Here is a 15,308-nt window from a genome sequence, read left to right on the forward strand (position 1 = left end):
CGAACCGAGAAGACGAGGTTAGTAAGATTTATTATATCTCTACTGTGTGCCTGACGGGTTCGGGAACGATTTCTATTCACGCGGAAAGGCTTCAAATTTCTGACGCACCTCGAAAGCAAAACGACTCAATTTGAAATCGTTATTAAATGACTCTTAAGTCGTTAGTAGGTTTTAATACACAATTTTAGAAGTAAAAGAAAGTTTTAAACTTTTATTTGCTCAAAAAGTTAATAACACTTGGTGATAAATCACAAAACATTTTGGTAACATAAACAGCTTAAAATTTTAAGCGGCCGTACAGGAGAATACGGCCCGCTAAATTGACCAATCACAGCGCCCATACTAATTGACAGATATAATAATAGACAATCCACACTCAGCTATCAGACAGTAAAACCCCATCTAGGGCTTCCGATTTACTCACTGTTGTCAACATCACGATTATTATTATTATTATTATTATTATTATTATTCAAAAAACATATTTTTTCTTTTTAGCTTTAGTTTATGTCAGTTCAGAAACTTTTTTTTTAAGCTTCCCTGAATTTATACGTCGATTGTTGTAAAAGCTAAACAGTGGTTTTAAAATTGGGCTTTTGTACATTACGCCATTATCCAGCGTGCGTTTTGTCTTGAAAATCAAATGATGTAAATCTTCAGCTTCATAAAAATTGTCCGGTGAATTATTTACAATTCAAAAAGAGCAAGACTTAAAGGATTTTTCTGGGCAGATATTAAAGGTCTCATAACTTAAGTTTGTGCATATAATTTCCTTCTTCGTGGCTTGCTATACACGACATTCGACAAGAACAAGAGTTAAACGATTTTTTCTACGCAGAAATGTCTAAAAACTTTAGTTTGTGCATATATTTCCTTTTTCGCGACATGGTATACACGATGCTTTTTTTCTCGGTCAGTTTCCAGCGCAGAAGGGCAATTTGGTAATAGCTCACCCTCCCCACCCAAAAATATGATGGTCAATCCCAGGAACCCATTACCCGGAGCCTCCATCTCCTATACTGATCCTGTGAGTCAACCCTTTTCCATATCTTTCTATTTTTAGAACTCTTGTAGGAGTCTTCACTTGACCCCTTTTCAATACCAAATGATACCCGAGCTAAGACCATTCTTTGCTACTACGAAGACTGAGATCCCAATTTTGTCCTCCATTTTACATTTTCCATCTGCAAAACAAGTAAGATATTTCGTGGAAAACCAAGAGACCGTTGCGCTAATTACAGTTTTAAAAATAGAATGGTACGGAAAACGGTTGACTCTGTGTTATAGTACGCCTGGAGGCTCCGGGTGATGGACTCTTGTCAATCCGTAATGTAAAGTTTATCATTAAATGTCTGTTCTCAAAATGTTTCTCACAATGTGTTTGTCTGTAGAGGTCGCACATCCATCAGTCGAACCTGTCGAGCTCCCTCAATCTCGTCATCTGACTTGGCCGTTTGGAACTGGACCTTGTGTAGGCCGCATGCGCATGTCTTCAAAACATAGTGCGTTGCTCGTCGCAGAAACCGCCGGCCGAAATTTGCGTCACACAAAGAAAAAAGTGGAGAGATAGAGGATGGAAGGAAAATTAGCCAGTGAATGAAGAAGCGTAAGTCTTGCGGGTTTTCCACTGAGGACAGCTGTAACGCAACTGCAGCGTAGAGAGGAAGCCAGCACAGTCCAGTCACGCAAGATTTCAGCAACAACAAACGTGACAGAGAGCGCTGACGTTGGAGTTCTTTGAAATGAGGCAGGATTCTAGGGCTCCTGAACACTCTCCTTCCAACTGGGAGGATGGGGAAGTCGAACGGAATCCCAGAAGAGATAACAAAAGGCTCCTGAGGACTGGAGGCACTTCTGGGTTTCCTTTCGGCGTTCTTTTGCATGGCGGCGACAGGGTATGTCAAATCACTCGTTTTTCTTCCAACATCTTCACCCGCCCCTCTTCCCGGGAACGACAAAAGCGCAACGTTTAGGAGCGCTTGCCGGAGTGATACCGCTGCGAGAGATTGCTGCGAAGCTTTCCTGGACACGAGTGGGCTGGCGGTAACGGACAACATACCGGAACGCCAACCACTTGACCTTCTGGAAACGTTTGACCGGTTGGACCTGCTGGTCGCGTGTGACTGGTTTGAGCTGCTGACAGACGCCAGTGTGGTCATTTCGGGATCGTTTATCTTCATTTCATATTTATGTCTTTCCCAGAACATCTGCACTGGATACAGTCGACATTGCTTCCGCATTGCTCTGGTAGCAAGGAAGATGGTGATGGAAATAAAAATGAATGAAGACGCGAGATAGAAGACAGAACTTTTTGACACGATTTGAACATGGATAAGTAAGTTGCAGGACGGTACCAAATGCAGGTCGTTAAAAACGCTCCATCCCAGAAGAATATCAACGACCACCAGCAACCCTGTTAACAAACGCATAGCATTGACACCACATCCTCTTCTTTTGCTACGGCGTTTTTCAGGAAAAGAAACACCGTGTTGTGCTTTTTGGCAACACACAGCAAAAAAGAAAAGAACTAGAAAGCAAGTGATTAGTGCCCAGGAACTTAAAAAGCTCAAGCTCTGACAGAGTGTCTTGTTATGTTCCAACCAGGTTGGACCTATGACAATAGTTAGCAACATGAGCCCTGGACCAAGCAGCGTTACTGTGAAGTCAAGTACAGCCAGAGCTGTTATGTGAGGGCATCTGAGGGTTGTACGATAAAAAACAAAGGGGATGGCAAGATTTCCACACACGCCAAACAACGCCAGCACAATGGCGAGTAGCAGTTGAAGAGTACTGGAAACAACTAACATGATTGGAGGGGTAAGCAGTCACGTGACGCGCCAGTCAAATTCCAAGGTACAGGAGCTTCAGGGGATTCTAAGAAATGAAGAAAAAAAATGGTAATTGACAAAAATGAAAAAAACAAAAAACAAAAAAAAAAACCTGAAAAGTATAGCTAAACAAAATTTCTTAGCCCGAAAATACGAATAAGCAAATCAATAGCGTATTTTACTGAGGCGATGTCCTTTGATATCAAGTCCCTGAACTGATTTTGATACGATATCGCGGAATTTTAGCCGAATCTGCTTATACCAAATACCTAATTGTAACTCTTCGATACGCTTTGACGGCACATCTGGCTTGTTCAGTTTGTTGTTTTGGTTCCACTCTTTCCAGCCCAAAATACGAACCATGGCCCGCAAAATGTGCTTGTTATGTAATAATAACCGGGCCGTGCAATCCAGGGAGTAGTCGGGCAAAATGGAGCCAATTAAAAATTATTGAACTCGGTTTTCGCAAAATATCGTGATTTCCAGAGGCGAGCAGATCAATGATCTGCGAGAGACACTGACAAATCACGATATTTTGCGAAAACCGAGTCCAATAATTGTTTTATCATGCGATCACCAAATTTGTTTTCATATATTTTAATCACTCTCTGACAGCTAAGGTAAGAGATCTGCCCTTTTTCACCCGAGAGCACGGTTACAATTACGCACGAGCACAGTATCATTTGCAGCAAAACACATTTAGACAGTATTACGCATGAGCAGACCATTATTCGTAGGCAGTTGTTTGGAGGTCACGTGGTGGGCTCTGCGACAATGAAAAGGAAGGGAAAAAATGATCGAATAACAATATTTTTTAAATGTTGATAGCGCCCGTGTGAAAAGACCTTATGTAAAATGTAATTGTAAACGTAAATATAATTTGTTTACCCACCCTTAATTTTTTGGCAAATGGCCTCGTCTCTTTCCTTTGAATTTTTCTCTCTGTGGCTAATGTAGTTGAAAATACAATATATCATGAATAGCAATTTATCGGGAATTTGTTCTGATTTTTACTGTATGTTTGGTTATGTCTAGAATTTCTCGTTAAATTATCGGGCCCCGTCGAAACTACGCCGGAAGAATTTGAAAACGGAGATTTCATTCAAAAAACGCATCAAACGGTTTTCGGTCCACACTACGTTGGAGGAACAACAATTATCGGTCATTTTGGATTTCCGTTTGAGGAAAACTCGGTCAGGGAAATCACACGATTATTGGGACACAATTAATTTTTTGAAAGGCTCCGTTTTCAAAATGCTCTCCGTCCACACGAACTGACGAAAAGCTGGAGTTTTCAAATTCCTCCGATTTGAAGAGCGTTTTCGAAAAGCTCTGTTTTCGTGACGGATTAGTGTGGACGGTAGGCCTGACCGTAGAAATAAACCGTTTCCAAATTCCTCCGGCGTAGTGTTGATGGGACCTGAATCACCCAACGTTCAACAAACGTAGTCATTTCACAGTAGACAGGCATCATCGACGTGCGGTTACGTAAGCATTTAAGTGAGGCAAGGCAAGGATCTGCTAGATTCAATCCTACTCTAGGGGTTACGTCAACCTATTTTAACTTACGATTCTGAACGTTTCGTCTTTTTGGGTAATTTCGTTTTTCATCTTCACTTTCTGTCAGTTTGTCGATTGTCCCAAACCAACAAAACCCTATATTTTCGTGAACTATGCATTGGAAATTTAGCTGGAGGAAGGTTAACCGATTGCTACCCTCTAACAAAATTTGACGTTATCCACCATCCTTTGGGCAATATGAAATAGAATTGTAAAAAGTCTTACCTTTTTCACCACTCGATGTAATTTTTTCTTGCTCAAAGCGAAGGGAAATCGATGCGAGCTGTTTTTATGCGTAGAATACCATAGATCAGTTATATCGCTAGTTGAAAAATTTCCTTCAGCGTTGAATTCAACACTGCAACAGTAAAAGTGGCGTCGAGATTAAATAGGCCTCGAAAACTATAATTACCAAAACAGGTCTAATTTACGGCCTGAAAAAATTAATTGACCACGTTAATTTAACCAAATTATCTCTTGCTAATTGCCACAATGCTAATTAGTCCCTACTGACGTTAAAGCGGGATTTACGTAGCGAAGAAAATTAAACAAAATTAATTCTGGCATCTGTACAGCAAATGCCGTCACTCTCCAAACGGCTTGTATTTCATGTTTTGCGATTATGTGGCGAAGTCTTGTTTGTAAAATTCAAAGGAAATGGCGAAACCGGCAAAGCTGTTAAATGTTTAAAGCCCCGGCCAAACGATCGCAACGTTTCAACGCAACATCTCGCAACATTGTTGGGCGCAACATGTTGCGTGCGTTTGGCAACACTGTTGAGAAGCGCTGCGACATGTTGGGTGTTGTTGGCTTAAAAAACACTTAACTTAAACTGTTGCATGACTGTTGACAGTTATGCGCGAAAACTACTGATTGATAAGAGTTGTTTTCTTCGATGTGCTAATTAGAAAACTAGGAGCGCAAATGAAGTAATTACCAGTAAAGAATAAATGACTAAAACGACTTAGTGATTACTTACCTAATTACGGTTTTCAATTGAGTATCGCCTTAAAACCAAAACCAAAGTAATCACTCTAGCCAATCACAAAGGACACAGACAATACAACGAACCAATCAAAACTCGAAGTAATTACATGTAGCTGACGCGAAGCGCGGGAAAACGTGTGTGAGTGGGTCACGATTGGTTTTGGTTTTACTTCTGATTGGATGAAAAAGTGGCGCGAGTTTCCTAAGACAATCGTGCAGCGTAGTGATGCAAAACCAATTAATTTTGGACTCTCAAATGAGAACCGCACTAACGATGTTGTGGTTTGCCAATTATCAAGAATTTCAATCGTGAGAATGTCCACCGTATTTCAGTTAATTGACCAATTACAATAACGCTGCATAATTATGCCCATTTAAACTGGTAGAAGCTAATTCATTCATTCAATTATTAAAACAAGAGACGAATTACTGCTTAACCTTAATGACCTAATTTTCAAGGTTTTTAGAATTCCAGTTACAGTTCAAGCAATTAACCAAATTCCAGGAACTAATTCACGACCCAAATTGAGTATTACAAACTAATTATTGACATGATTTAAAACAAATTTCTAGTCAGCACCTGGTCAACAAATCATGATAAATAGCAGTTCTCTAGATTCGTCTCTACTTATTTGTTCTGTTTGTTTATTCAAGATAATACGAAAAATGACCAGTAAATTTGAGTTAATTATCGTTAGTAAAGTAAGACATTAATATTAATTGTATTGAGCTTGAAGTACGATTTAAAGTTTCACTAGTTTGGACGCTTTTGCAAATACACTGTACTGAGTTCCATACTTTCGTCATAGATCCTTTGCATAAATAGCGCCTAAATTTGAATAACAACACTTTATACATCCTTAGCCTCGTATTCATGTTTCCAGGCAAAGGATTTTTTACATAAATGTGAGGCTTAGGGTGTATAAGTGTTGTTATTCAAATATTGGCGCCATTTATGCAAAGTGTCTATGGCTTTCGTTATCACGTGGCGCTATCCTCAGTCCTCCTCTCGCCTACAGTCGAACCTCTAGTAAGCGACCACTCAAAATGTCACGCCTTGGTGGTCACTTACGGGAGGTGGTCGTTTACGAGAGCTTAGACCATATTGGGTCAAAATTTTGCCTTATTAGCATATGTGACCTCTTACGTAAAAACGTTCCTTACAGTATCCGTTCGAATGGCTGAACGCACGGCAAGTGAGCTAGCCTGCGAACAGGCTCCCAGCGAGGGCGGAAAGAACGTCCGGCGGGGGCGAAAAAAAAATACGGCCAGCGAAGCGAGCCGTTAAGTGCGAAAAACAGAATTCCGCGAATTGCGCACCCCTCGTCACAATGCCGCCCTCGGCTCTCCCTGCTCGCCCTAGACTAGCTCGCACTAAACCCATTAACCCAACCGGGAGCCTGTTTGCAGGCTACAAATGAACGGATACTTTGAATAACGATAGTCAATTTACTTGTTCCAAGATATCCTAAGACCACTTGGTTTTGCATGAGTCGATAACCACTGAATATAATGAGTAATGACTCTAGAAACGATTGAATGAGATGCAAACTCTGAAGGTAAATGTGAAGGATTAATGAGACGTGGGCTGTGTAGGGGTATGTGTTGAACATTAATACGATGAAAACTGTGTAGGTATATCTGAAGGGTAAATGAGATGTAGACTGTGTAGGTGTATGTGGGGGATTAATTAGATGAAGGCTGTGTAGGTATATGTGGGGGATTAATGAGATGTATTGCTGTGTAGGTATATGTAGGGGATTAATGAGATGTAGGCTGTGTAGGCATATGTAGGGGATTAATGAGATGTAGGCTGTGTAGGTATATGTAGGGGATTAATGAGATGTAGGCTGTGTAGGTCTATGTAGGGGATTAATGAGATGTAGGCTATGTAGGTATATGTGAAGGATTAATGAGATGTAAGCTGTGTAGGTATATGTAGGGGATTAATGAGATGCATGCTGTGTAGGTATATGTAGGGGATTAATGAGATGTAGGCTGTGTAGGCATATGTAGGGGATTAATGATATGTAGGCTGTGTAGGTATATGTGGATGATTAATGAGATGTAGGCTGTGTAGGCATATGTAGGGGATTAATGAGATGTAGGCTGTTTAATGAGATGTAGGCTGTGTAGGTATATGTGGGGGATTAATGAGATGTAAGCTGTGTAGGTATATGCAGGTGATTAATGAGATGTAGGCTGTTTAATGAGCTGTAGGCTGTGTAGGTATATGTGGGGGATTAATGAGATGTAGGCTGTGACGGGATATTCAGGGGGGTGGCTGAGGAAGAATACTTGATTATATATCCAGGTCGATACACTTGTTTAACGTGGAGTTTGTCATCCTAAGTGGCCGTTATGTGCTTTGCTCTTGTTTTATCCCAAGACTAGTCGAACGCGGATGAGAGTATCGTGTAAAAAACCGTAAAAAATGACATAAATTGCAGCTCTTTTTTTGTATTTTCAGCGATTAAGTTGTCAAGCGTTTCGGTAGGAAGTTTTTCCCTCCTGCTGAAACAATCTTGTTTACGTTACTTCGCCGATGCAATACCTTTTCATCTTCCCCATTACTACACGGCAATCGTTTGCATCTGCTTCTTCAGTATAGCTTAAGGCTTTTATCACTGAAAGACCATCGTCATCAATAACGTCCTTGAACATGGCGAGTTGTTACTCGGGGTTTTCCCTCTCCAAACCAAGTAATTATTACGGTATTTCTCTTTCCATAGCTTCCATTTCTCGGGGATCTCGCTACTTAATTGACCTCATATGTAAATGTTGCGGAGACAATGATATCTGGTGGAATAACATTGAAAATTGTCATGCTTACGGCGGCAAGGCACCGGAAGTTGTCTTCGCTCGTAGACGGTAGACGTTGTCGATGAATTTGAACTACCCTTTCGCTGCAACGTGTAATATTAGATGGCAGAGAGAACCTTAAACAAACGTCATCAATCAGGGCTTAATCCGGCTACTGTAACTCAAGTACGCGTATATTATATAACTGTATGTATAGCATAAATCACATAGCCGTTACAGAACACAGCGCGCATATAAAGAATGTTTGGTAAATTAGCATATTATAGCTTTAAATAAAGGTATGTCCGCCATTTTGAAAAATCAAATTCAGCCGGTCTCAGAAACTCGTCTGTCCAAACTGACGTCAGTGCTTTCTCATTGGCTCACAGTCAAGCCTTTTGTTCTTTCGCTTTATAAGTGCGACACCACCCGGATGGTTGGGCGCAAGTAATGAGATGTAGGTTGTGAAGTTGTGTGTAAGGGATTAATGAGATGTAGGCTTTGTAGCTATATGTAGGGGATTAATGAAATGTAGGATGTGTAGGTATATGTGGGGAAGTAATGAGATGGTTGAGCGGCTAGTTAACTCCACCGCAATATACACATCTCTCTTAATCTCTCTTAAAACAATACCTCCTGGAGTATACTTGAGTATTCTTCCCAATTTCAACTCCCAATATCCCCTCACAGCCTGCATTTCATTAATCCCCTACATATACCTACACAGCCTACATCTCATTAATCCCCTACATATACTTGCATAGCCTACAGCTCATTACTCCCTTCCATATACCTACATATCCTACATCTCATTAATCCCCCTCATATACCTACACAGCCTACATCTCATTAATCCCCCTCATATACCTACAGAGCCTATATCTCATTAATCCCCCTCATATACCTACAGAGCCTACATCTCATTAATCCCCCTCATATACCTACACAGCTTACATCTCATTAATCCCCCTCATATACCTACAGAGCCTATATCTCATTAATCCCCCACGTATACCTACACAGCTTACATCTCATTAATTCTCGACATATACCACTCAGCCTGCTTCTCATTAATCTCCCACGTACACCTACACAGCTTACATCTCATTAATGCCCCACATATACCTACACAGCTACATCTCAATAATCTTTCAAGTATACCTACACAGCATACATCTTATTAATCCCCCATGCACATATACCTACACAGCTTACCTCTCATTAATTCTCGACATATACCAACTCAGCCTGCTTCTCATTAATCTCCCACATATACCTACCCAGCTTACATCTCATTAATGCCCCACGTATACCTACACAGCTACATCTCAATAATCTTTCACGTATACCTACATAGCATACATCTTATTAATCCCCCATGCACATATACCTACACAGGTTATATCTCACTGATCTTCCACATATATCTACACAACCTACATCTCATTAATCCTCCACATATACCTACACAGCCTACATCTCATTAATCCCTACATATACCTACACAGCCAACGTCTCAATAATCTTCCACATATACCTACACAACCTACATATCATTAATCCCCCACATATACCTACTCAGATTACATCTCATTAATCCTCCAATTATACCTACACAGCCTACATCTCAGTAATCTTCCACATATATCTACACAGTATTCATCTCATTAATTCCCCACATATACCTACACAGCTCTCATCGCATTTATAATTCCCAACACATACCCCTACACAGCCCACATCTCATTAATTCCTCACATTTACCTTCACAGTTTTTGCGTTTCATTAAATCGAGTCATTACTTATTATATTCAGTGTTTATCAACTCATGTAGAACCAAGTGGTCTTAAGTTGTCTTGGAACAAGTAAATTGACTATCTTTATTCAAATTATCCCTTCACTTGTAGCCTGCGAACAGGCTCCCGATTGGGTTAATGGGTTTAGTGCCAGCCAGCCAAGTGTGGTCTAAGGCGAGCGGGGAGAGCTGAGAACGGATCGTGACGAGGGGGCGCAATTCGCGGAATTCTTTTTTTCGTGCTTAACGGCTTGCTTCGCTCGCCAGAGTTTTCTTTTCTGCCCTCGCTGGGAGCCTGATCGCAGGTTAGTTCACTTGCCTTGCGTTGAGCCGTTCGAACGGATACCGTAAGGAACGTTTTCGCGTGAGAGGTCACATATGGTAATTGCAGAGACTTGACCGACCAGAGACCCAGACCAATGACCCATGTTTTAAACGTTTTATTTATGTGAAAAGTCAATTTCGAGAAAAATATTCGGTACTGCCATTGAGAAATGTCCGTCTCTTGTACTACCCAGACAATGCGATAATTTCCGCTTTATTATCTGCTAAGTGGTCCCTTAAGGGGGGTTAAAAACAAAAGAAAATTTCAAACTTTTAGCTCTAAAAATGGTCGCGGTCGCTAACGAGAGGTGGTCGCTTACAAGAGGTTTCAAATATAGTGAGTTGACTTGGAAACTTCTGATAATTTATAATACTGGTCGCTGAGGAGAGGTGGTCGCAACCGGAGGTTCGACTGTAGTTTTTATTTTTCATTAACCAATGGTAAATCGTCTCGTTTTTTCCTTAATCAACGATTCATTAGCGTCGTACTGTGTGGAATAGGCGCGTCCACGTGGATGATCACGCGTGTCTTGCTTTGCACTTGTTGGGCGTGTCTCCGCCTGCTGTTGAAACCGGTTAAACTTGTTAAAGATGATTGGCAGGAACGGTGTAATGAGCAGGACTCCCGACACAGAACAGATGCCACCCGCTATCTTGCCGCCTGAAAAACAACAGTCAGCCAATCACAGAAAGGAAGAGAATGGCGCAAATCGATGCAAATGTACGACAGTGCTGCTTAGCATGCTGATAATTCTGTGGTTGTTCAAAGTCTGATTGAGCTAACCCAGGATTAGAGAGAATTTTGATCCCAGTTGTGTAACTTTTAGGTGAGGTCTTCTGTTTTATTGTTTGTCCTTCAGTTTTAAATTTGAATAATGTCAAACTACACTAAACATAAGCAGTGAAAAACATTTTTATACAAGAAAAATTAATACTCCAGTTAACTTTTAATCCTGGGTTAGCTTTAACCTGATTTTGAACAATCCGGCCCAGGGTACTACAGCAGGAGCCCATGGGCTCCTGCTATAGATATACAAGTCAGAAACACTGCCTCCCTCTCCTTAATCACAAGTTAGATCGCTGAAGATGAAATCCCTAGATCACTTCCCAAGACCACTGGCTGACGCTGTCTTCGAAAGGCCCAGCATGTAAACTGGCCACTTTTCTTTTACCTTGTATTCTAAACTCTATTATGGTCATTTTATTTTTTTTAGAAGAATGCTTACATTGGTTCTAAGCAATAGAAGTAATTTTCTCCGTACTTCTATTGACTTACAGAAATACACATGAAAGTTTGAGAAAGTGCAGGAAACCCTTGGAAACACTCGCTTATGGCTCGCGTTTAGCATTTCTCGTTCTCAAACCTTCATTCGTCTTTTCCTTTCACACGAAAAAAAATCATGTTTTATTTCCGTTAAAAGCAAATATTGGTTTTTGACTTACAAAGTGTTCTCGGCACCAGGTCTCCATAACCGACTGTAGTGATGGTCACTATGGCCCACCAAAAGGCCACAGGAATGCTCTCGAACTCAGTCCCCTCGTCCCAACTCTCACAGTAATAAGTTGTGCTACCAAACAGAACAGTTCCAATTATGTTCAGAAAACACATCGTCCATAGATCGCCAATGCTCGCTCTGACAGTTTTTCCAAGGACTTTCATCGTTGAAATGTACCGAGAGAATTTCATTACCCGGAAAACTCTGGACAAACGGAGCACGCGCAAAATGTACAGCGGAGTACCAATGGACGAAGAGGCAATAAACTGTGAGATGTAAAATGGTACAATTGCGATTAAATCGATGACGTTTAACGGTCGAAGGAAAAAATTTCGTTTTTCTGGGGAAACGATGAAGCGTACGAGAAGCTCGAACGTAAACCAGGCAATGTTGCAAGCTTCCACTATCGAGATGATCTTGATAATCTTGACTTTTTCAGGCGATATGGTGCTTTTCTCGTAAATAGAATCCTTTGTAGAGATCGATGTAAAATTCGATGTAGAGGTCATGGTTTTTGTGCTCCTGAAAGTAGGGAGAGTGTCAATAAAGAAAATTGAAGCAGAACAGACAATAACTAATAATGAGAACAAATTCAACAGCCTCGCGAGTCTGCTTGAATCAGGAATCTCACAGATCCTCCATACTTCCTTCTGGAATTTTCTTGAAGGGACAACGCGTTTCTTTTTCAAGACACTAGGAACTGCTAACTTGTTCTTCTTAATATCTTCGCTGACATACTGGTACAGTCCAAAAAATTGCAACTCGTCTGCAAAGAGCTGTTCGGGGAAGTTCTCATCCGGTAGCATCAACTCTCCTTTTGACTGATAAAAATTGAAGACGCTTTCAAACGCTGTTCGATTCCTATCGAAAAATAATTCATCTCGTATGGAATCGTAGAAAAACGATCGTTTCGCCCGATGCGCTAGTAAACTGTGAGGAAACTGCGATAACAACTTCACCGTAAAGAAGTACCTCTTTCCGCTCACGTTGACTGTGATTCCATTAGTACGATCGCTTGCCTTTCTACTTTTGCTGCGGTATGGTTGAATAACTGCTTGCTTCGAGTGCTCTCCGAAGCGCTGAAATACACGGGGCTGACCCAAGCTCACGCTCCGCTGTCTTGTTTTCGATGACCCAGTTTTTCTTAATCGTTGTCCGTGTAAATGGAGCATCTCGATTTGTTGGACAAGAGAAGCCGGATAAGATGCAGCTGTAGCAAGCCCAGGGACTGATTAACACGCAAAGCACAACTTTGTAACTTGTTCTTTTAATAGAATGATACAGCGAGAATAATTAGTCACGCACACCAATTTCCAAAGGTAACTGATTATGACATGTTAGATACATTGTAAGATCAAGTGTTGTCACCTTGAGGTGAAGATTGCGACGACAAAACGTTTCTCCCAGGCGGAAATCAAAAGAGTTCATCAAAGACGGAGCGGTCCCATGTCTATTGCGTGGGAAGAGTCTTAGAAGCAAAGCAATGCAAATTGCTAAAGGCAGGGCAATTAACACAGCACCGTGCTGATTGTGGACTGTATCCAGCTGTTTAGGAAGATATCTTTAGCTTATCCAACGCTAAGTGTTTCCATAAACAAAAGATTTGAAGTATGTGTTATTATCAACATTGACGCAGTATTTACTGCACAAACAATTTCGTCTTAGGAAGCACAAACAAAAGACCCGCCACAGGCGAGATCAGTTACGATGTGACAGAACCAGATATTAACTCAAATATTTCCAGCTGAATATTAGATTTAGTTTAATTAACTGCAAACTTGTTAACCACAAAAAACACAACCTTTTGATAAACTTCTTATCTCGCGACGTGCAATTGGCCTTTTGACCTGAGCGTCTTTTATAACTATTCAAGTCTGTCGCTTATTATAGTACAATCTTGGCTGACAACTTATGTTCCATGTTTTAAGACCCATTTACTGACTGGGATGAAAAACCTGTGATTAATTACCCAAGCAAAGTCAGTGTTTTGATTTGAAGTGGTCAAAACATGCTAAATGTTAAGACCGATAGCAGTTCACCGTTCCCTTTGATCTGTTGATGCCTTGCAGTGATAAAACAACCAAGTTCACTGATTGGCGGAATGCTTCATTGAATTCCACATTTGATTGAAATTCTGCGCTAAATTTCGAGACAATCAAATATTACTTGACATCGATTGATTGCACTTAGTTTAATATCCTAAAGAACAATGTACATTTCTGTCTCGACATTTCTTTCCCAAAATGTAGTCTTATAATTGAAAAGAGGCCTGATGTAATTTAATTACTCGGGCTTCCGAAAGCCCGATTCATAAAATGCAAGCCGTTTCGTCTTGGTCCCCAAAAGGGGGGCCATGGTCCTAGGCGTGCCTAGCGTAGATCATAACTAGGGCGTGGAATCTGGGGATGAGAATGGGACAGATTGCTTGCTTTATCATGTGCTCGAACTTCGTGAACAACGTAATCAGAATGCTGTGTTTTGAGAAGAACGGTTTGGAGAGAATTATGCTATATATGCCAGTCATCTCACAAACACAGATGTCTATCTTTTTCTGAACGGGTCGGTCCACGAATTATATTGCTTGAAAGCTTGCCAAATAAGCATAGTTCATGCTCGTTCTCGCGAATCAGTCAATTACAGCAATGCCCATCTCCCCCCGGGCAACCGGGGGCAATTGCTCACGTTGTCAGTCCCGGCGGTGGGGCATTCGCAATTTTATCGCGGGCCGGGGGCTGGGCATTTGTGTACCCGGGGCGACCCCGGGATTTGACATACGTGTTTCTGAAAGTGCCACGGCTAGTCCGTCAGGGACTAGACAAACTTGTGGATATTTTCAAAGGTACGATTTCTCAATTTAAGATACTCCTTGATTACTTGTAAGCATATAAATAAAAGCAACAACATGAACTATATTTTGTTTGAAAACAAGGTCCCGGGTTCGCGCAGCAAAAAGCGGAATGTTTTCAAAAATGACCGTTACAAAGTTCTGAAAAACTCTTTAGTAATTTTAAAGTTTTATTTTAAATGCTATCTTGTCTTGAAAATTATCTGATGTTGACTGATGACCATCTAATGATCGAGGCCAGAAAACGTCTTGAATCTTGGCTTCTTGAATACTGATTTAACCACATTTAACGACAGCAATCTTGCAAATGATAATTCTACCTTGTTTAGGACAACTTCAGGCCCGGTGTAAGAAAGACCCTCATAGCTTTATATACCCCGTTCAGGGGACATCGACGTCCAAACCGTACCCTGCCGGTTAGCATGGCACAGTTACCGTGTAACGCAGTGCTAATTTCCTGGGAGTACAAAATTTGCACTTATATGTAGTCACACTAAACCTAGAAACGAAACTTTCCTTTCAATGCACTGGTAGGCAAATAACGAATTAATAACCAATAGTGCAGTATCCTCTCACCGCTGTACATTTCATCAGTGTTAGGTCTGTGAATTTGAGGGTTACAAACCGATTTCTCTGTCTGTTTTTTTTTTCCTTCATGGAAAGCAATGAGA

At 40.9% G+C, this 15,308-nt stretch overlaps 1 protein-coding gene across 2 annotated transcripts; it reads right to left on the minus strand.

Annotated features, from left to right (window-relative positions):
* Positions 1-10,634: 10,634 nt before the first annotated feature.
* LOC145497566 (potassium voltage-gated channel subfamily A member 10-like) lies at positions 10,635-13,580 on the minus strand. 2 transcript variants are annotated; one of them, XM_081477384.1, is made up of 2 exons: positions 11,740-13,580; positions 10,635-10,957 (listed from the first exon to the last, which is right to left on the minus strand). In XM_081477384.1, the coding sequence occupies exons 1-2, from the start codon at positions 12,962-12,964 to the stop codon at positions 10,728-10,730; spliced, it is 1,455 nt and encodes a 484-aa protein (XP_081333510.1). In that variant the 5' UTR covers positions 12,965-13,580; the 3' UTR covers positions 10,635-10,727. The 2 variants fall into 2 exon arrangements, 1 of the variants encoding a protein (XP_081333510.1); XR_014050699.1 differs by lacking the exon at positions 10,635-10,957 and adding an exon at positions 11,004-11,028 and having other exon boundaries at positions 11,278-13,580.
* Positions 13,581-15,308: the final 1,728 nt, after the last annotated feature.

The sequence above is a fragment of the Orbicella franksi genome, chromosome 9 (assembly GCF_964199315.1).
Source record: "Orbicella franksi chromosome 9, jaOrbFran1.1, whole genome shotgun sequence".
Classification (NCBI taxonomy): domain Eukaryota; kingdom Metazoa; phylum Cnidaria; class Anthozoa; order Scleractinia; family Merulinidae; genus Orbicella; species Orbicella franksi.